Here is a 24692-nt window from a genome sequence, read left to right as displayed (position 1 = left end):
TTTTCGCTGATTAGAAAATGCTGCAAAAATTTGTCCATAGACGTCCCTGTGGCTGCTAATCGTTTGATCATAGATGTCGTGTTTGATAAATAAGTGTATACCTGTTAAAATAGTTCTTAATCTGTATAGCACACTCGTCGCGTTGGAGAAATCTGTTAGACGAGTGTGCATGATTGATTGAATACATGAAGTAAAATAAAATATGTTTAAGTCAAAGTGTTCACTCCGCTTCGATCATGAACATACTAGTTTATTCATATGCGAACAATTGGCTTTAGTTTAAGTACTAACAGTCAAAAGCTATCTTCAAATAGACTCACTAGGTGTCGCATAAAACTTTTAACTGTCAAATCGTTTAATATTCAAAACGGAACTCCTATGGAAACCACATTATGTGTATAATTCCCGTTTCTGGTTATTTTTAAAATATTGCAACTCAGAGTAAACATGGGTATACATAGAGGACGGGAAAAATGATTGAGAATACTTAAATTTATGCCCGATAGTTTGTACATGATTAGTTCATTTTTCTAGAACTAAATAGTTCATTTTTCAATTTGTTTTTTGTATATTTGTGTATTTAGTACACTATAACTGGCTAGATTGGTTCGTATATGAACAAACGGTTCATGAACGAACTAAATTTACACTTGGACTGTAATTTACATACATAAATATATACAATTAATGAAACATATATGTAATTGTAATTATAAATAGTCATTTGAATTCAGAGAGCAATCGGTTAATACACTTAAAATACGACGCAACTTCTTGTATTCATTTATTAATGAAGACTGTAAACAATGTCGAGAAATTATCTGCATAGAATGCGGTATTCTTTCAAATGGAGCAAATATTTGATGTACAATAAAATACGCAATGTAGTGGTTCTGGTGACAGCTGCTATACTTTTGACGATTACACTATTCTCTTAAATCTCATTAACGTATACATTAAGAGGGCTGTACACCCGAAACCTTAATTTTGTTACCGTTCCTTTTTTATATATATATATATATTGAGTGTATTTATATATTGAGTGAATGCGACAATATATATATCAATATATATATTGAGTGAATGCGACAGTTGCGCTTCGACCAGATAAAACGTATTTTAAATTGACAAAATCGAGGTTTCGTATTCTCCTATTTTCTTCTCCAAAACTGGACCAATTTTTAAAAAAAATTCATCATCGGTTTGAGATAGATACTTTCTGTGCATCTATTGGCGTATTTTTTTTTAAATCAACCGTTAAATAAGCACGCTGGACTCGTTTCGTGGGTGTAAAAAAGAGGCGATTTTATAGATGTTTGGCGGCTCCTAGATCCTATAAAAAATAATTAATCAAAAAAAATAAAACGATAGATGCACCCCAATGGTGGATATCCATAGCATATTAAAAAATAATTTCTCTAGTGCCATAATTGAGGAAGGGAGAAGTATAGTACGTTTGTATGGACAAGGCGCTGCTGTCCAGCCCTCTTAAGCAGAAAATTTAAATCGGCATCATTAATTCAAACGGCCATCATGGTGGAAAACCCCATCACAGATTTATTGCTTTTCATTCGACGCAATCGTTTGTTTACATCGTTGAATTGTATGTACATAATATAAATAAACAATGTGCTAAATAACTTATAAGTGATTATATGTAGATTTGATTTTAAATGTTTTCGATAAGAACACGTCTGATGGTAAATGGTGGGTGCGTGTTTGTAGAGTTCTTTCATTGTTACTTTATCTATAACAATAGATGAAGTTTTGTGATCATGCGAAAATTCGAACTCGAGATTTTTACTGATTCGAACTAAGAATCGATTACTAATCACGTTTTCATGATCTAGAAAAAAATGTGTGTGTGTGTGTGTGTCTGTGTATGTGTCTGTGTATGTGTTTGGGGATTTTTTGAACAACGTTAGTCCTATCGAACTAAAACTTAGTATCGGTTCCTGAAATTCTTATCGACACAACGTAATTTTTTTTCAAATTTTAAAGTTGACTGGAAATGGTACCTCCCCTTATAGTTGTCCTCTTTTTTTTTTAAGTTTTTGAATTCAATTATCTCTAAACTAAATCGGACTGAATTTTTTTTAAATGTAATATAAATAATAATCTTTATAACCTTATATTTTAAAATATTTTTATCTGAACCGGAAGTAGTACTTTTTTTCTAGAGAATCGAGGTATTTTATGTTTTTCTCAGAAACGTTTTGGTTTATTGAATTGAAATTTCATATCTAGAAGTTTAAGCGTAATACCAAGTTATGTATAAAATTTGGTAAGCATCCCTCAACCGGAAGTGGTAGTTTACTCTTGTTCGATTTGTCTTCCACTATTTTTTTCGACCCCTTAAACATGTGTGTTCTTCACGAAAAAATTCAAGTATAATTATTGTATCAATATAATGAAAATAATAAATTTAATGAACCGGAAGTGGGATTATTTCCTCTGAGAAAGGTCAAAAATGTTGTCGCCTGGATTCTGTCCACACCCCTGAACGTATTAACGTGAAAATTTATATTTGTATTCTTTATGTACTAACTTAGTGCTGCTAACGTTTTGGTCAGAATTTGTAAACCGGAAGTACTATTTTTTTTTTAAACAATATTTCATTGTTTTATTTTGACCTTTTAAATTATTTTAATCTTCTTGATATTTATTGTGTATAATAAAGATATTGATTTTAAGTAAAAATAAATAAAAATCACTTAATTTAATGAACCGGAAGTGGGATTTTTGCCTCTTAGAAAGGTCAAAAATGTTGTACCCACTACTCTGTCCACACCCCTGAACGTATCAAGTTGAAAATTTATATTTGTACTCTTTATGTACTAACTTAGAGCTGATAAGGTTTTGGTCAGAATTCGTATTCCGGAAGTAGTAATTTTTTTTTTTAATATTTCATTATTTTATTTTGACCTTTTAAATTGTTTTAACCCTCTTGATATTTATTGTGAATAATACTATTATTGGTCTTAATAAATAAAAAAAATTTGAACAAAATCCGACAACCGGAAGTAGAACTTTTGTCTTGTGCAAGTTTCCATACATTTGCGCTCAATTTGTATTGAAAATGCTGTCATAGTTATTGGTACTTTAAAATCTGTACGGTTCAATATCGAATTTTGTTTTGTAACCTTTTTATATTCCTCAAATACATAAATAAAGACAGAGGTTGGTCACATCCGAATTTTTTTTAACGTATTATCTGAATAAAATCACTCGTGCTCAATTTATATTAAAATATTTTTGTTATCATCATCACCATTATCATTTACAGCCATTCACCATTCACTGCTGGATAAACACCTCTCCATCACGCTTTCAACATCAACACCATTTCATCCACCCATCTCCCTTGTGACCTTCCTTGCACCCTTTTACATTCTATCGGGTACCGTTCGGGCACTTCTTACGTCCGACCTTCTAGCTACGTGACCCGCTCATTGCCATTTCATTTCCCTTTATTATCACCACTGTTTCAACCACTTTTGCTATACTTTTCACCCACGAATTAAATGAAATTTCCATTTGAATCGTTTCTTTCTTTTTTCGTTTCATTATTTTATTTATTTTAATGCGTAATAGGTTAACCTCAATGCTGTTTATAACTGGCCAGGAAGACACTGGCCAATTATAAACAGCATCATATAGTCATATATGAATTGTCAGCAAATTCGAAATACTATAAACTTAAATTTTGCGAGAGATATGGCAGGTTGCCAATTTGTTGGAACTGTTTCAATGAAATCAGATAAATTGGCAAACTCTGGTAGGAAAAGATTGTCCCGGAATCACATATTCAAGTTCTGGCCAGCGGCACTGGGCCAGATAATGAACCCGTGACCACTCAGTTGAAAGCATTATACGCTAACCACTGAGCTTCTGGTTATTATTGTATCATATTGAATTCTTGCCCATTTATGTATTCAATATAATACAATAATTTCGGAATTTCTAGTCTGATCCATTAGGAGAACTATGTAGTAGACTATTCCAACATTTCTGTACAATTTTATTTACGACTACTTGGATGTAGAACATTAAATAATATAATGCAGTGGTCCATTACTGCGTTATATTATTTAAATTCGATCAATAAATTATGCACCTGATATGAAAGTTGTGTGTTACAATACTAATGTTATTTTAATGCGTGTTTTTCTTTAGTTAATCATTTTTTTTCGCTATCCATCGATCTCGTATTGCTTACTTATGGCTTTGAAATTACAATTTGACAAACACTGAGTTTCAGAGTATGATATTTACTTAAATATTTTTAATTTTGCTAGACATCATATATACATATTTTCATTTCAACGCTTCCATTTTGATATATTCATGCATTGGCAACTGAGTGATATTCTTTTGTTTCTATTTTCGTTTAATTTGAATAATTTATTCATATTGTTGTTTAGTTGTTTACTAGACCACAGATTTGTCAAGAATATATTCCTAAAAATTGATTTACTATCTTCCAGTATATATGTATAAAAAGGGTCAACTCGACTTTTGTGAGATGATTAAAATTTTCGCACAAAATCGATTTGTTTGAATATCGTAAAACGGTCGTAAAATGTTTGATGCCTGCCTATTTTATCGGTTTCCCAACATCCAATATTCGCAATTTTACTGTGTTTGGTCGTTCAGGGTAATTGCTATCGTCACTTCGATGGGTTCGACTTTTTGCGACTGCAAAAAAGTGCACCCCACGTTCTAGTTTATTTTATTTTTTCAATATTTTCTATCTAGCTTGTAGATGATATCGATCAGATTTGATCTCGGGATGGACTAATTTTAAACGTGTCGAAAGACGTGCGTATCATCAGGCGATGATGATAAATGATAGATATCGAACTGCTAATTAATTATTACAGTTGTAAATATGAATAATCTAATAAATGCATCTTAGTAATTGTGCAATAAATAATTAAGCCTGTATCGTGCAGCTTTTGCAATTATGTATATTGATAGAGTTTACACTTTGCGAAATGATCAAAGTAATTCAATAAGCTTTATAACGGGCAATAAACTGTCATTATTTATCGTATGTATGTTTGGAATTTTTTTAAACGAATTAAGGTCTTTTGTTCGTACTTTGACGTAATGCTATTATTATAAACTTTTATGATGGTTTCACTGTCGCAATATTGTGACTACGACATTCATCGCATACGTAGTATAATTTATATCGCAACCTCCATATTCTATAGTATTTTCTTTTCATATCTAAAAATATGTTATATTACGTATATTTAAATTCACACGTAAATATTGTATCGTACGATACACTTTCTCAGATTATATTGTTACGTACGTGAAAAACAATGGCTTTATGTGATGAGAAAGGCACGTCGCTTAAGATAGATCAAACTGTAAAGCTTATTAAGTTATTACGAAAGGAAAATTAGCGTAGAATATAGTGTGAAGTTATGATTACAACATTGAAAATGTGCGCATTTCTAAACTCATTTCATTTTGTTTACTTCAATTTATATGGATCAAGTTAAAGTAGCCGATGTGTAAGCATGGACTGAGATACTAACACTTTAAAGTACACATGTGCGTATTAGAAAAGAACACACTCAAAGTGCGGCATGGGACGCGTTCATGGACTTCAGCTGTGAGAGGCGTATCTTCATGTCATTATTAATTCGATCTTATAGCCGGGCCAAACCTTGCGAGTGATTTTGTTGCCCAAGCGTAGTTGCTCGTGGTCACTCTTGGTCACCCAATTCCGGCAATCAGAAGCGACCAAGAATCTGCTCACCTATATGTTTTCATTACGTGACACGTATTCATAGTTTTTTTTAATTATTTTTATTTATATTATACTAGGAAGGCCTGACAGGTAAACCCCAATGCGCCTTCCTGGCCAATTACATACACATGTAAATCGAAACAATACCTGACATCTATGGTCAGATATTACAAACATCGTATAAATACGTTCAATAACATTTTTCATGTAATAATACGAATTTTTACATTCAATAAACAACCACAGAGACATCTATGGTGAGAGATCAGGCGAAACCTGAGATATAACAATAAGTCAAGGTTTGCAACGGAAAATTGGGAAGGAAAAGCCAATTTTACATGAACCGTTTTAATGAAAATCTGAAAAATTGGCAAATTCTGATAAAAATCGATCGACCTCGACAAACCAAGGTCTGGCCAACAACGACTCTAGTGGGAATCGAACCCGTGACATAATGCACGAAGTAATTCAATACTCACCACTAGACCACGTTGCTGGTTAATGAAGTCGCCGGCAACTAATCACCGAGTGTGGCACTCTTCAAAACCACGCTATACATTTTGAGGGATTGCGACGGTTGCTCAATTCATAAAGTCACCGTGACCAGACCCAACGACGGCAAATAATCCATCTGGTCGGGTGTCTTTATGACTTGGGCAACTGGTGAGTTGACTTGAGTGGCATGCTCCATACAACTGCATATATTTGATCTGGTCACGCAACAAAATCACCAACAGAGTTGCCCGCAAGTCACACGGTGTGGCCGGGCTCTTATTATTTCTACAAGTTTCTCCTAAATTTCTTCAAATATAGGAATCATCGTTATCGATCACTGTCAATGCAAAGATAAAATATTACCGAAAACATTTCAGGGGGTGAGACAGATTTGGTGGACGGGCGTTTTTAAAATGATCTAAAAAAACACGTGCCGCATATCTTTTTGTTTATCTTTACCTTTAAGTCGCTGTAGAAACTTAAGTAATATGAAATTTGACCTTATACTCGTATCGTATTTAAATTCAGACATGTAGTAATAATCAAATTGATCAACAGGTGATTGTGAAATGTATACCTTTAAACACAACGACTAGCGTTCATATGTAAATGTATGTAAATCGATAATGGGATCATAAAAATCAGAATCAATTCCATTTTTACGTTCATATTAATATAATACTAGGTATTCTCCTACCGGTTCTACCGTCTTTTGGCCAGCCTTCGATACTATCGGTAGTACCGAAATATAATAATTTCAATTATACATATCTTGGTGCACAGATATTGTATGTCCATTATTTGAATTTGTATCGAATTTTAAGTTTGTATGTAGATGCTGGAATAATTCAAGTATGTATATTTATTTATTTATTTTATTTTATTTTATTAATTGAAAAATCAACAGACAGGATGTACAGAGATAGGTATAAAAAAAACAAAAAGTAAATAAATAATATATGTAACATCCGAGTCCAATAATAGATTTTTACAAAAATGAAAAAGATAAATATAAGGAAAACAAATTAAAAAGTAAAGAATAAAGGCATGACAAAATATGTAGTACATTGCATAATTAAACTATAGTATTAAAATATTTGGAAAAGGTTACAAGATAGAATATAAGAAGAAATTGAAATTTACAAATATAAAAAACAAATGAAAAAGGTAAATACAAAATAAACAAATGAAAAGGAAAAGAATGAAAGCTATAATATGATTAAATAGCACATTACATAACTAAACTAAAGTATAAAAATAATGGAAATATTGAAAAAATAGAATAGGAGAAAAAATGAATCAATCGGTCAAGATTCTCTTGATGTTAGACCTGAATTGATGTAGGGAAATACCAAACAGATCAACCTCATTCAGCTCTCCGTTAAACATACGATAAACGCGCTGCAGATAAAAATATTTTTTACCTTGAAAGGAAAATCCTGAACTATTCCAGCATCTACAAACTTAAAATTCGATTCAAATTCAAAAATGGACATACAAAATCTGTGGACTAAGCCATCGATATGTTAGTTGAATTGTTTTGAATTTATAATAAAAAGGTTGTATAGACTAGTTTGTATGGATTAGTCGAAGAATGAGTCAACTCTCGATATCCTTTTTGACCTGCTATTCAAAGGAGCCGCTAAGCGTCTCATAAATTTAAAATCAAAGATGCGGAAAATATTGTACTTGTTAAATTATTAAAATGTAATTAAAAATATTTCATTATTATTGATATTAGTCATGAACTTTACAATGAAATGTTGTTCGAATTTATCGGAATATTTAAAGTTGAATCATTTGAATAATCATCTATAATCATATTTTACTTGTAAAGAGTTAATGATTGTACATATATAATCAATTAATAAAATTTTCTTATCAACATGAAAATATCTTTAAAAAAAATTTTTTTATCTTCGACGGTGATTATTCTTGACGTGATCCTGCTTACAATTTGTACTAATCCTCACGTTATATAATTTATAGTGATTGCTTAGAATAATCACGCACGTCATTCCGCTTAAGAATTCTTTGATGTCAAAATCATCAACATCCTTTTTGTTTTGTACGTGAAATGACTAATTCATATTATTATTGCATGTACAACTCACAATCGAGTGGGTGTATGTTTTGTTTTTTACCTGACGAATCCAAAATCCATTCATTATTAAGGTGCAATTTAGCAATTCGCTTCCGGCGTGTGCAAATTCAACTTCCGCTGCAGTAAAATGCAGAGAATGCAACTTTCGTAAAATTCGGCCTCATTTATAAGTTGCATCGGCGAAATGATAAATTAATTTTGGATGCTAAATCAATTTATATTTTACATAATATTTTCACAGTAAAAATGTGGGTTAAAGTATTTTTTCAAATGACGTTTTGTTTGATGTTTGATCAAATGCTAGTTGCTTTTTTATTTATTTAAGATTTTTCGTATGAATACTCATTACATCTTCGTTACTTTATTTTATACTTTCAATTGTTAATAATAATAATAATAAGATGTCGTTGTAGTTTATCATTGCACGAAAGGTCATTTTACGTTTTGTTGTTTGTCATAATTAATATTGCATTAAAAAATTGTGCGAAATCATAATAATAAAATATGTTTAAATAAAATAAAGTCGAATCCTGTACTTTATATTGCAGATAATTTGAAATTAAATTGCATAATAATCATAAATAAAATAAAAACTGATAAATGTCAAAGTCAAGTATGAAGTACATATGTATATACGAGTACATATACATATGTATAATGTTTCAAGTACATAGTACAAAAAAGCACTTCATGTAATAAAAATCTTTGAATCCTTCTTTTTTTTGGAAGTTGCTCTAAAAATCTTATGTAAATCTTAAGAGGGCTGTACACCCGAAACCTTAATTTTGTTACCTTTCCTTTCTTCGATATATATATTGAGTGTATGTATATATTGAGTGAATGCGACAATATATATATATATATATATACATATATATATATATATATATATATATATATATATATATATATATATATATATATATATATATATATTGAGTGAATGCGACAATATATATCAATATATATATTGAGTGAATGCGACAGTTGCGCTTCGACCAGATAAAACGTGTTTTAAATTGACAAAATCGAGGTTTCGTATTCTACTATTTTCTCCTCAAAAAATGGACCAATTTTTAAAGAAATTTCATCATCGGTAGGAGAAAGATATTTTCTTTGCATCTATCGGCGTATTTTTTTTAAAATCGACCGTTAAATAACCACGCTAGACTCTTTTCTTGGGTGTAAAAAAGAGGCGATTTTATAGATGTTTGGCGGCTCCTAGATCCTATAAAAAATAAGTAATCAAAAAAATAAAACGATAGATGCACCCCAATGGTGGATATCCATAGCATATTAAAAAATAATTTCTCTAGTGCCATAATTGAGGACGGGAGAAGTATAGTACGTTTGTATGGACAAGGCGCTGCTGTCCAGCCCTCTTAATATTAGTTCTAATGAATAGAATAAAAACCTTGTAAAAATACTTTGTTATTACATCTGATGAGTGTTGTGGTTTTTTTAAAACGAATTTATCAGTTCTACATATTCAATTATTACAACTTTGCAATAATGACATTATAGATTTACTCCAGGGCATCACTATGATTAACATCATTATTTACGGCCATCTACTACTGGACGAAGGCCTCGCCAATACGCTTCTATTTGTCTCTGTTTTGCGCAACTCTCATCCATTTCATACCGGGCTGACACGATGCGAGTAACTTGAACGGGTATTCCAACTGGTTTTGAACTTTTTGGACGCCTAAGTTATTCGTCCAAGCTACTTGCATTGTGTCAACCTGGTATCACCCCACACATTTTTCTAATTTCATCCATCCATCTTTCTTTCCAATACTTATTTTATCTGATACCTTTCTTCTTGTCTTCTAGCCATATGACCCACCCATTATCATTTCAATCTCTTCACTCTCTTCACTATATCAACTACACTTGTCATATGTACTTCTCACCCCCGCTTATTCCAATTCCAATTTCTCCTCGTTATAACGAGCATACAGCGTTCTAAACTTATTTGAGTGCATGGGACTAAGGCTAACCATATACACATAATAAAATACAATAGATCTACGATACCAAATTCAACTATCTCCCAACCAGATCAGCATATTTTAGATTAAACAAATTCCAAAGTTAAAAGTAATTTGGGTGAACAGCTTGATACTCTTAGCGATAGGTACATACATACATATTATATATTATATAAGTGTTTTAAGCAGGGCTGTGGAGCTGGAGCATTTCAAGCAGAGTCGGAGTTGGAGTCGTAATGAAACATAGAATAGTCGTAATGAAACATAGAATATTATGTATATTATAAATAAAATCGTTGAATTGTACGTATTTTGACGTGTTGTGACCAAAACCGATTGCTTCCTCCGTATCATACTTTTTTTATTGATGTATTTGTGTATGAAATTCATACACATACATATACTATTAATGTACTTAGTTTTTATTTATACCTATTCAATGACCAATAATTGGGTTACATGTCAATTTTTAGTGATTTTTTTATTTTAAAAGTCGTATTATTTTTATTACCAACAATTTTATACGTTGGCAAAATTCAATCTAAAATCATTCAATTTCGAATCGACTCGACTGGTTTGAAGTCATTAAAAAAATTTCAAGTTGCTTAGTAACCACTTTTACTCTCATCCAGAGGAATTGCAGAATATCTTCTGTTATATTGAATGAATTTGCCTAATCTTAACTGAAGTGAGTCGATAACAACTTTTTGTATACATTACCGATTCACTTGGATTCGAACCAGTGACTGGCAACTTACAAGTTTGCGGAACTCTTGGAAGGTCAAGTTTAACGACTGTTTGTCAATAATTTGATAGCAAAGCAATCAATAAATTTTAAACATTAGATATGTATATGTGCATACATATTCCATACTAAATAGTTATTCGCGTGCACGTACTTGCTGTGGCTTCCATTACGAATGCCAAACTACTTTTTGAGATTCGTTAAATATTTAATAGTATACCGATACTCGATTTGTTGCCATCGATTTGAATAACATAAACAGTCTTTGTTTTGAACGAAAATAATCGACCTTGTCGTACGCATTGTTCGATTCGCATAGGTTTGATTTTGCGACGCATTCGACAGCGAATACTCATTAAGATACGAGTCAAATATCACGGTTAAATACCCATGGGTTGTTTTGGAAGTTTGTATGTACGTATTGTAAATGATCGAGTGACCTGTTGACGTATTTCCTGATGTGTCCTTTGGGATTTTGCACGCTGGGGTTTGAATTTCCGGTCGTAAATCAAATGTGACGATACGATTTGTGCTAAAATCTTTCTGATGTAAATTCTATGCGATGCGCTAAACCCAGCTAAACAAACACTTCCTTATTACTTAATAAGTGCTTTATGTGTTGTACGTCAAGTATTACATGTGGCTCTTTTGATTTTGTCGGTTTAGATAATGTTCAAGTGATATTGTTATTCGATTTCTACGATTTATTACGTACTTGATGTGAACATTTAAATTAGTGTATTGTTATATTATATAAAAAGAAAACGTTTATCATTTCCCTTTGCAGTAAATCTAATCGGTTTGGAATGGGGGTGTTTTATTTTTTCAAGATTTTCAAATTTTAATTTATACATTGATAAAATCAAATTAAGCCATGAAACAACTTGTTCTGTCCGCTTGATTTACGCACACTATACATAAAATGAGAAAATTTTTCTAAAAGCAAATGTTAATTTATTTTTTTAAACCTATTCATTATTTTGATAAAGATCGGTATCGTTGTTATTGTTAATAAATTACATAATTTTTCTTGCATAAAATACAACACCAAGAATTGTTATTTAATACCTTGTGATATTTTATCCCACAGGTTTACTAAACAATATTTTTTTTGCACAAAACTATTTTGACAAGAATTCTTAGAATGCCCTCGGATAACGTATAGCCGTCAGATAACAGGGCTTGGCCAACTTTCTCTGCATATATAATATTATTAAAAAATGCACAATGCGTAACAAAACACTCATACGAAATTCATACATAAAATGATAGCTCAGTTGTTAGCATATAATGCTAACAACCGATTGGTCACGAGTTCGATCCCTGATCCAGTGTTTCTGATCAGGCTTTGGATCGATCTGAATTCGTTTTGAAACGGTTCCTATCAAATTGGCCAACGTTAAATATTTGAATTTATTTTTTAATTTATAATATTATTTATATACATATGTATGTAGTAGATATGTACATATGTATGTACAAAGTTGGCCATAGATGTCTCGTAATGATACCATGGTAAAAAAATAACTGTAAGAACACACTCAAAAGTTCGGCAGAGGGCGCGCTCTTAGGCTCTAGCTGTGGTAGGCTTATATTTATGTCATTGTTAATTCGTACGATCTTATTACTAGAGATCGGCGGTCAAGTTGCTGCCATAAAATAACAATAAACCGAGAAGTTGTTCGAGAAAGCAGGAGAGCAAAAAAAAGGTTGACAATAGAAATTTACAATAATGAACCATTTTTTTAGCCGTCGAGCATCTTATCCACCGGTCCTTATTAAAATTGAAATTTGAAATGTGAGCATTTCTAACTCATTTAATTTTGTTCACTTCAATTTATGTGGATCAAGTTTAAGTCGCCGTTTTGCAAGTATTGGGTGATTTGTCAAAATTTTAAACTATGCACGTGTGGATTAGATCAGAACACACACAAAAGTGCAGCACGGGACGCGTTCGTGGACTCCAGTTGTGAGAGGCGTATCTACATGTCATTATTAATTCGTACGATGTTAGAGCAGGGCCACACTTTTCGAGTGAATTTTTTGCTAAAGCGTAGTTGCTCGTGGTCACTTTCGGTCACCCAATTCGGGCAACCAGAAGCGACCAAGAATCCGCCTACTAATACCTGATACAGTCACACGTGTTCATAGTTTTTTCACTATGTAGTCACCGGCAACTAATCGCCGATTGTGACACTTCAAAACAACACTATACATTTTGAAGCATTGCAACGGTTGCTCAAGTTATAAAGTCATCGGGATCAGATCCAAAGCCGGCAACCGATCTAGCTGGTCGACTTGGGCAACCGGTGATTTGTCAGGTGTGGCATGCTCTATACAACTGCATATATTTGATCTGGTCGCGCAACAATGACACCCACCGACTTTCCCGCAAGTCACCCGGTGTGGCCGGGCTCTTATTATTTCGACAAGTTTCTCCCACATTTCTTCAAATTTGCAATCACCGTTATCGATCACTGTCAATACAAGAATAAAATATCACCGAAAATTCTCCAGGGGGTGAAGTTTCCGAAGGGACGCAACGGTACAGATTTGGTTAACCAGCGTCTTTTTTGCTTGTACATGTGTACAAAACTATCTAAAAAACGATCTTTACGTAAATTTTTACACCATATTAAAATATTTTTCATTATTGTTTGTTATAATATAATACAACAGAAACTGTTGATAATGAAACATCGTTTTGATATATTCAATTTTTCATTTTAGACACGTTTTGTAAGGGTTTGTATATATTTAAATTGCATTTTAATAAATATATCAACATATAAATTAAATTTTCGAGGTTTCACACAAGTTTTTTGCTTCATTTTGTGGAGCCGCATACCCTTCGTCCTTTTGAGGGCAAAAAATTCAAATCGAAGGGTCGGTCGACCTTTTCTCGGTCTAAACTTGACAGCTCTTATTTGTGCCAGTTTTGGGCGTGGAAAAAAAGCACCCACTTTCGAAATATTCATCCCCTTTGCCTACACTTGTAATTTTATCCGTTTTTTTTTCTTCACGCAGTTTCTCTTATTCTAAAGTTCGTTGCGCACACGTGACGGATTGTGTCATCAGTCGGAAGTTTATCCAAATGCTTTTACTTTTAAAAACTTGTTTAGCTAACCTTTTGCCTTTACGGAAAAAAGTCTTCCTGTTTGAACGTCACCTTAAAACATCACAATTTTTTTTACCAGAAACTTGTTTTGGTCGACTACATATATATATACATATGTACTTTATATTCATATTTTTACATGATAAAAATAGTGAATCACTTTGACGTGCAAACCATCACAAGATTAATCAGAAGTAGGTCAAATGCTATGTGAAATGGGTCGAGATCAGATTTGCATTGATTATTGTTATATACACGTAATCAATTATTATTTTATTATATAATAAACAATAACAATGAATCGCATGTCAATCGTATTTCAGCATTATCCTTGCTATAAATTTTAATGTATACAATACAATATTGCACTGTATAGGTATAACTTTAAATCCGATGGATTTGTTATCGGAAACTGTTTCTATGGTAGTTAATGATAAAATAATAAGCGTTGAATAATTAATGTAAGCCATAGCAATATATTACTGTAGTAAAGCTTTCGTTGAAAAACATTTTTGAGGAAAAGCATTTTGTAGCCAAAAACGAAGAAAGCAAAAAGTACGGTGGCTGAGTCACGTATTCTATTCCCATCGAAGGATTCTTTGTTCAAAAATTTGAAAAGATCAATGTCTATCCGCCATCAATCATTGTGCAGAACCGTTCAATGGAAGCTGCCACGTTATTTTGTTCCTAGTTTTTAGTTCCGAAAATGAACAACAAATAAATTACTTCAAAAATACTGTGAAAGGTTAAATGTTTGTTAATACCAATACGGTTCAAGCCCGGACTGCATATAAAGGCAGTACGAAAAGTATTCTTTGGTACTTCTATTTAGACACATTCATATCTTCCGTAATGTGTACGAAACAACAGCAACCTACACGATCTATTCATATTATACAGAAGTACGGGTCTACCTCGTTTCACCAAGTTGCAATATCTCAAGAGGGAGTACATACATATGTATACAGTGCATATATGTCACCAAAACGTATCAAGCAGAACAGGTTTTCTTTGGGTAAAATTTAACGGTGCATTTAGAAGAATAGCTTTGCTCCTACGAACGAATGATTTGCGCATTAGAATAAAACAAATTACGTAATAAATAAATATATTTCAGTTAATAAAAAAATGTTACATTGAGTTTTTTTTTTACGAAATTATTTTCACAATACATCTTATATCTATTTTAATAGCTACTGATCTACTATCATTTTCTATTTTACAATTTAATTTAATTTGGTTAGTAATCATAGTATTATATTATTCTAATGTTAATCTACAGCATAATAGGAAAAAGAGCTTAAAAACCTATTTACAATCCTTATAAATGCTCATAATACATCTAATACATAAAATTAATTTAAGACTCACGAAAGTCGATGACCTAAAGCAGATTGTGTTTAGGTAATCTGTGTTTATACTTGAAGGGTATAGACATTTTGTTGTAATCACCGAGACTCTTCACAAGTGTGTTAGTATGGTTATTAGTGATACTGTCATAGCATGCAGTTTTTTCAAGTTAGTATATATGAGTGTATTATAGATTATTTTTACGGATTTATTTAGTATTGAGTAATATTTTATTTTAGTATGAAATAAAGAAAAATGTTTTGATCATTTAACAATTAAAAAGTGTGCAGTTAAAAAACATGAAATGATAATTGAAAAATATGGTATGCTTTTTTGTCTTTCTTTATCTTTTTCTAATTTTTTATTATTAATTCTATTTGTATTGAATTGTATTTTTTTCTTTTTTCTTTTATTTGTGTAAAATGGCCATTTTATTGACCGTATAAATAAATACGGGCTTTAGTATTATTTCTTACCAACGGTTTTCCCGGCTTCGCTCGGTATTTGTAATAGAAACAGCTTAACACTTTGCTAATCTAATAGTAAACATTATCTTGTTTTTTTATTAAATTTATTATAATATAAACAGACCTAAATTGATACATCTAAAAATATTCTTGACATGTGAAACAAAACATTTGTATTGTCAAATTGAGACCAACTTAACTTTGCACATGCTAAAAATATGTAGTTTACTTTTAAAGTGTGAAGTACAAATAAAGCGACTTTTTTTTGCTAATTATCGTGTCAATATTGCCCGCGTCTACATATGTATGATCAAAGTCGCAAATTTTCAGAAACTTTTTAACACGTCCAAAATAGTTATATTTCTACTTAACTAGTTATGGAATATTTACATTAAAAAAATGAACACAAATATTTATCAAAAATAAATGCTTTTTACCATCGTTAACCAAACAAACACCTGTGTAGATAATCAAGGTTGAAATAATACGTTTTGCCTTCAATGTGGATCAATGTTGAGTTCAAACACATTAAAATATATATGTACGTAGAAAATCAATAAGATACTATTGCACTTTTTTTATGATATTTTATATTTCAGTTTAAAAATAAATTAAATATCATTTCGATAGCGTTAATTGAGTTGTTTGTGCATGCGTGATGAAAGCAATATACTAAAATAATTTATTTTGTAAATAGTGACGTATTATAGTCTCGTGTTAACGATTAAAAGTTTTACACAAAATTTAAGTTTAATATTATCGAATTAGTCCAATTGAAATATGTGTCATTCTCATTCCTTCCAACACAATCTACGTTCATATGTATGTACAAAGTGCGTACATTACTGCGGATATTACTTTAATCCATTTATATACAATTTGTTTTATGATGATCGTTGTCTATTTTCGTAAAATGAGTACAAACGTACTATAATCATAGGATAATCTTTCTAACACAGCTGAAAAAAACTATTTCTGGGTAATCGCTCGGAACTTTTGTTGATTTAGTCGAGTCACATACGTAACTATGAAAATTTATTCAGTAAAAAGTTGATAAATATTAACATTTTAGATATCCATTGTTTTTTTGGTAGAGTGTGCGCTAGCATCTGAGTAAATCATAGTCTCTCAAAGTTTTGTTATGTAGTATTTTTTGTTACTGAGAAGTTGGCTGTTTAGTATTCGGCTCGTTTCCACATTACGTGAAAATCATATTGGACCGCGTGAAAGTTACTTTTCACCATTAAACACAAGAAAGTGAAAACTCCAACACTTTTCCTCGTTATTTTTACTTCTTCGTAATATAATAAATCTTCATGACTTTTCCCTCCCTTCCGTTGTGTTATTTTATCGACTTTGTTTCATTTCAATACAATTTTGGACTTCAAGGATAATTGGAAATAAATTAAATACGGAAAATTTATTATCATATACCGTTCAATCGACTTACATAACTGTGTAAACGTTCTACATATGTATGTACATAAATTGAGATCAATATGCAAATTAAATCAATCGTTTAGTTTACTTTGGATGTTGCAATGCATACATACATCTAGTATACATAATATCCATGTATATAGAAAAATTCTGATCTTGATTTCACCGGTCATATTCACGGCCAACAAGTGCACGGTTGCCTTTTCATTTAAAAGATTTTTATACAAAAAAAAAGAAGGTTGTATTTAATAATAATGTGTCAAGATACTATGACGAAAACGATTTTATTGTGTTACATTATATACAATATTATTACATACATACACACAGGTGCTTAATTTTGTATCTGTACTTTTTCTAATCATATAATATCTACCTATATTCGTATATGTGTTAAAATTGTCATATGTGATGACTTTTTTTTCAATTTTATGAAAATTTACTATGCACACATAATGTTTGATTGTACGCATTACAAATCTATATATTATATGTATGTATGTTCATTCTTCAATTTAAAACCATAAAATAAACTGAAAACGAGCTTTCATTCCTCTAAATAACTAGGGTAATATATTCAAAATAAATTTATATCATTATCATTTACAGCCATTCGCCATATACTGCTGTATGAAGGCCTGTTTAAGGGCGAAAACACACAGTGGTGCACGTGGCACGTGGCTTACGCACGTGGTATACTTTTAAACATGCGGAAAAAATGGGCCGTACCCAGAGAGATGTGATAAGAATAGAGGGACCCTTACGAATAAATAATTGTTGTCAATTTTACGCGGTACGTCTCTATAAATACGCTACATCGCACGGAATACAATCGGATCAATTTACTCAATAAAAATGTATCCCATGTTGTTTATTGTGTGTTTTTGAATGTATTGTGCAATTTTTACCGATGCTTGCCCATCTTGCGAGTGATATAAACAAACACAGAAGTTTTTATCGGACATGCGTCGAGCATCAAGCGTCAAATACGACTGATGCTAAAATTATTTAGTGTTCTTTTGTTGTCACTTGACAACAAAAGAACACCTAAAGCCACTTCTATTAATATGACATTTCTCTGGCCGTACCTTGCACATATTCACGGAACGGACACACATATCTCCGAATCTCGAGCCAATGAACATTTTTTATTACCGGATTCGTGTTCACTGGGCATAGATCTAGGGCTTCCAAACCGGTTTAAACCAAAACCGAAAAGCCGGCTTTTTGACCATTTTTCAAAAAACCGAAAACCGGCTTTTTGGCTCGATCAACCGGCTTTTTGAGGTTTTCTATAATTATTGTTTTTTTCCTCAAAATTAACAATTATGAATTTTAAATTTCTATGAAAGATCAAAATAAATGTGTATAAACGCTCTTAGGTAATAGGCGTATATTTCTTTGAACAAAAAAAAAGCTACATTACTTTCTTTCTTGAGCGGTTTCTTTGAGATTTAGTAATGGACCAGGTCATAAACCAATAAAATATTATTGAAAGTATGTTGTTTCAATGACCTACCCAACTTCAGGTATAGAAAGTATCCTTATCTATCGCAAATCCCACACTATCGCAAATCCTTGTACTTGAAAACATAAAAAAAAATTGTCAAATGATTTATGGCAAAATGCATAGGAATTTCCGAAATATAATTGATTTTTCTTCGAAGGAATTGCCCTTTAAATATTGAGGCCACATACCTACTTTTATTATGGATTTTAAAATGTTCGTGATCAAATGAATTTGCCGTTTCAGATGAATTTGTTTCCGAAATTTGCAACGGTTGCTTTTGGATTTTTTAAGCTAAAACAGATGCGTAAAAACAACTTTGAAATCTCTTTATCTATAATATATCTAGCTTATTTAAATCATTTAATTATATGTGCGTATTTAGGATCTGCCATTTTACGATTGTGATATATGTACATATAATACAAATTTTATTATTTGTAATATTTGTAATAATAATATAAAGTAATGATCTTATGAAAGTTCATAATGTTTATAACTTAATTTAATTTATAAAAACTATTTTTTTTGCATATCATAGATATATATTATGCAAATATATACATATTTACATTTTTTTTTCGATATAAAAATTTTAAACTTAAAAAAAATCGTATTTTTCTAAAACCGGTGAAAGCCGGCCAACCGGCTTTTTATTTAAAAAAAAAACGAAAACCGGCTTTTTATTTCGGGCGGTTTTTTGGAACCCCTAGCATAGATCTATAAGAAAAGTCATATCTCGTCTCTGAACCAAAAAAAAGTCGTCATTTGTCGAACAGTGTTATCGTCCGTTCCCCTAGCTACATGACACACCCGTTGCCATTTCAATCTCTGTACTCTCACCATTATATCAACCATCTTTGTCATTCTCATCACTAGTCACCGGACCCAGAAGGTGCCGCGTATTGTTCAAAGGTTGTAAATGCATTGTTAAAGGTTTGCCGAACCTTTTTTACAAAGGATTTACAACAATGGAACAATGGATAGCACTGTGACTATCCTACCTCTACTCATCACCCACGTATTCCATTTTCTATCTTTTCTCGTTATGCTAAGCATACAGCATTCCATACTTCTATGAGTACACTGGAACGTAATGCAGCATTCTAGCGTTCAATGCCCAAATTTAGCATCTATATATATCTACATAATATTTGGCAAGACACATTGATTGAAAATCTTTTTCTTCATAATAATATGAAATGTATTTAAAACTTAATTTTATCATTGCACCACTACAATTAACCCAATTAACCGGAAACTACTATATGTTTTTAAATACAGTTGTCTATAGATATGTACTTTACATATACATAATATGTATGTATGTATGTATACATATACATATTTTGTTAACTTACACTACCGATTGCAATTTTCATATTATATCTTCAAATCAATAAATAGGTATACACGGAACTCGAAATGGTGTGGGTCGAACCGCGTCATAGGATGCATATTAATATGCAATTATTTAACACAATCGTGTAATTATTTTAGTATTATATTATCGTTAATCTTTTGTGTAAATCGATAACGATAATAACTATTCATTTATTGCAGTGCTCGAGTTTTAACTGTATATAGTATGAATGTTTTGTTCTTTGATATTTAAACTTGAATGTGTCATTCGCAGAAGAGAAGACACGTTGGTGACTTAAAAAGTTGGAAATTTTAGATGAATCATTGTTATGCACGTTGACTCACCTTGATGAGGTCGAAAACGCGGGATAAAAAGCGAGAGCAATCATAAAATAAAGGCTTTGTGAATGAGGAAAGATAACGCAATGCGTTCGTAAGTGTATCTCAAACAAATTTACGATGAACTTGAAGTGAGCGCATATTGTTGAATTTTTATATTAAACCATTTTATAGTAAATTTACAGGGACGTTCAATAACATTATCAACTTCGATATTTCACGTAATTCCTTGTTTACTTTTCAAGGCGATCAGGAAATGTTAATTGAATTCGTATCGAGTCGTTCTTGATCCCACTCGATTTTGTTTCGGAAGGCTTGTCAATTTTATTTTAGCATTTAGATAAAAAAAAAATTAGTTGCATAATTACCTGCCTAGCTATTAATCAGTGAAACGATTGCCATTGACTGAGGTCATGATTTGATGAGCAGTTTGTGCTGCAATCAAAGAAAAATTCGATACGAAACTATGTAATTGTCAAATATTTAGTGATTTTTTGCAGATACGAATCGGAACATCCATCATGTCCAAACGAAAACAAGATTCGAATACAGCTGGTTATTCTTGAAACAAGTTTACAACATTGGAGCCCATTCTTAAAACTGTTTTTGTAAATTTATATAAAATTGTCTGATCATTAGTTCCATTTCGTAAATATTGCTCAATATTTGGTATAAAACAATGATATTCGTTTTCTATTGTACATAAAAGTGTCGTATGTAAGAATCAGAACTAATGATGCAATTCTCCGAGTATTGAATTATGGGAAATTTGAAGATTTTATCTTGCATAATGATGCATAAAAGTTTTATTTGGATTTATAAAAAAAAATATTCCATATCAAGTACAAGGGTCTACCTCACGGGCCGGAATGTGAAATTGCCGAAAATGCAAATATCGGAAGGCAAAGATCGAAAATCGAAAGATCGTAAGTCGAAAGATCAACAAAAAAAGGGTGCATGGTAAACGGTACATACTCACTTAATTTGCGCGAGCAGGATATAACAGGAACAAGAGGAACAGGCTTTTCCTCCCGTATTCTGCGCGCGCACATTAATACGGGAGGAAAAGCCTGTTCCTCTTGTTCCTGTTGTATCCTGCTCGCGCAAATTAAGTGCGTATGTACCGTTTACCATGCACCCTTTTTTTATCTTTCGACTTAAGATCTTTCGATCTTTGCCTTCCGATATTTGCGTTTTCGGGCGTTTCACATTCGGGCCCGTGATATAGACCCAAAAGTGTCATATGTAAGAATCAGAACTAATGATGCAATTCTCCGAGTATTGAATAACACGAATCTATAGGATTATTTATAGGAAATTTGAAGATTTTATCTTGCATAATGATGCATAAAAGTTTTATTTGGATTTATAAAAAAAATATTCCATATCAAATACGAATCTACAATATATTATGAAATGTGTTGTAATATGAAATGTTCGTACTCATGCCCTATCGTGGGAATTGATGACTAGTTTGACGTAAGAAAATACTCACACACATATCTGATAGTGACTAAAGAATATTTAGGAAATGATAATTCATAATAAGATCCAAAGATTCAAATGACTATCACTATGAAAGATTAGATGTTATGTCATCTGCTAAATAATTGACGTGACATTTTTGAAGGGACTGTGAATTTTATTTTTACAATTTTCACAACAGACATATTGTATCTACACATGTCTGTTTGTTATCATGACTATAATTGATTAAGCACGACCCACGATCGACCTTCAACAAAAGGCTCGTGACAGTATATTTATATTTTATTTTAACAAGAAAACATATCGACTTTGTAGGAAATCGATTCTATTGAATTAGCTTTTTACATATAATGTGGTTTTTCTATAAACGAAATAATACCCTTCAGGTATAAACACAGATTTCCTAAACACAATCTGCTTTAGGTCATCGACTTTAGAGAGTCTTTAATTAATATTATGTATTAGATGTATTATGATTCATAATTTATGAGCATTTATAAGAATTGTAAATAGGTTTTTGAGGTTCTTTTTCCTATTACACTGTACATATTAACATTATAATAATATAATACTATGATTACTAACAAAATTAATTTAAAATTGTAAAATAGAAAATGATCAGTAGATCGGTAACTATTAAAATAGATATAAGATGTATTGTGAATATAATTTAGTAATAATAAAAAGCATTAAAATAAAATAAAAAAATAAACGAAATAAAATAGCAGGACTAATTTTCTTTTAATATGTATTTCAGTATTGAGAACATCGGCCAACGGTAATGCAGCAAATATTGAAAATGGCAATGCAGACACAGAATCCCTGCCTAGTTATACAATAGTGTCTGGTCTGCCGAGCTACGACGAAGCCTTGCAGCAGTTGAAAGTGGTGAAGCAAGCCCTCGCAGATGGCGCAGTGACGGAGACTCCGACGCCTACAACTCCTCCTGCTCCGTCGCTGGCGAAACTCTCCGTATCCGAGCTCCTGCAGATATATAGACAACCTCAACAGGCACTCGAATCCAAAGACGACGACAAATCATAACTTTATTGCGTTTGAACGTACCTGTGAATTATAAACATGCATTGCAGTGCACGAGTGTTACCGCAAACTACCGCAGAAGCAATGTGTTGTGTATTAGAAACTATTTATTCAATGATTTTAAAAATTGAAAACGACTGTGATCATGATGTAAAAATTGTAAATAAATGTGCTGATAAGTGTGCTAGATGAGGATGAATATTTGACATAATTTCGTTGTATTATATGTATGTATATGTTTGTGATTGCACACAGTTTGTCAATGTTGCATTTCTTAGGATAAGAGATTAAAAGTGTGAATACGCACATATTTATAAAATAAACATACCCAAGACTAATATTTTAATTGCTATAATAAATCAATTAAGGAAGAACATTAAGAATTTGATATTTTTAATTAAATGTGCAAACAATGAAAAGTAGCTTATAAGATGTCAGAGAATCTCCGTAGGTTAAGGTTTGAGGATATTTTTTGGATTTGCACAGTATTATAATACAAAAGTAACATTACAGATTATTAATAAATATAATCATCGTCAATAGTAGTCAGCAAATCCTAAATTTTCTATACCACACCATTTCTTATTTTGATTTTGTTGTCTTCCTTACTAAGTGTATATGTGCATAGTACCATAGCAATTAATTTAATCTTAATTGTGTGTTACATTCTTACGTCAACAAATCAGGAATTTAACAATAAATTATTATTTGAAAGAATTAATAAAAATTATTAATATAAATGCCATTAAATGTAAATGGTTTGCATTTGTGCAAATTGTGCGATGCTGAAATACCTAGGAGTCTGCCATTAATTCTACCTGGATTGTTTGATAACCCATTCACATTACTAAATAAAATCGAAACCTTGAAGTGCAATGGGTATAATGTGTTGTTATGTAAATTCAATATAAACATGTACCCAGGTGACTTGTAAACAAGCCAATATCATTGTACAACTAGTGATTATTACTATATTTACTTTGCCTACCTAAATTGTTATACGAAAGGCTTAAAAATCTTATCATATGTGTATTATATTTGTATAATATCTCTCAATAAAAATATACTTTATTTATATTGTGTATTATGTATGTATGGTAAGCTTTTTAAAAAAAGGAAAATAAATATGTAAAAATGCACATATGTATGTAGATATCTACGTATATTTAAATTCAAGTATGACGTCACCAATGTGCCTATTAAAGCATAAAATTGTATTTGAAAAACATGTAATGTATGACAAAAAATATACATACATTTTGAAACACACAAATCGGATTTTATTTTTTTCTGTAAAATTGATCTCAGGCTATGAATGTAATTTAAAATCAGAATACAATTTATTTGAAATGTTATTCTTAAATACAGTGAAATGCGTGTCTGGACATTTCATCCATTTTTATCACGGGGACAACTCACTGATAGAATTCATGCAATTATTTTTATGTTGAATACTTTTTAAATTGTGTATTAAA

At 31.4% G+C, this 24692-nt stretch overlaps 1 protein-coding gene across 1 annotated transcript in view; it reads left to right on the top strand.

Moving 5' to 3' along the window:
- The window catches only part of LOC143920939 (protein commissureless 2 homolog), a 29182-nt gene extending 4695 nt beyond the window's left edge, over positions 1-24487 (top strand). Inside the window, exon 2 of the mRNA XM_077443979.1 lies at positions 22934-24487. Coding sequence (XP_077300105.1) covers positions 22934-23220 — 287 coding nt within the window. The 3' untranslated portion in view covers positions 23221-24487. The remainder of the gene's footprint in view (positions 1-22933) is intronic.
- Positions 24488-24692: the final 205 nt, after the last annotated feature.

The sequence above is a fragment of the Arctopsyche grandis genome, chromosome 13, assembly GCF_051622035.1.
Source record: "Arctopsyche grandis isolate Sample6627 chromosome 13, ASM5162203v2, whole genome shotgun sequence".
In the NCBI taxonomy this organism is placed as follows: Eukaryota; Metazoa; Arthropoda; class Insecta; order Trichoptera; family Hydropsychidae; genus Arctopsyche; species Arctopsyche grandis.
The sequence above is the reverse complement of the archived record's forward strand: the minus strand, read 5'-3'. Positions and strand labels throughout refer to the sequence as shown.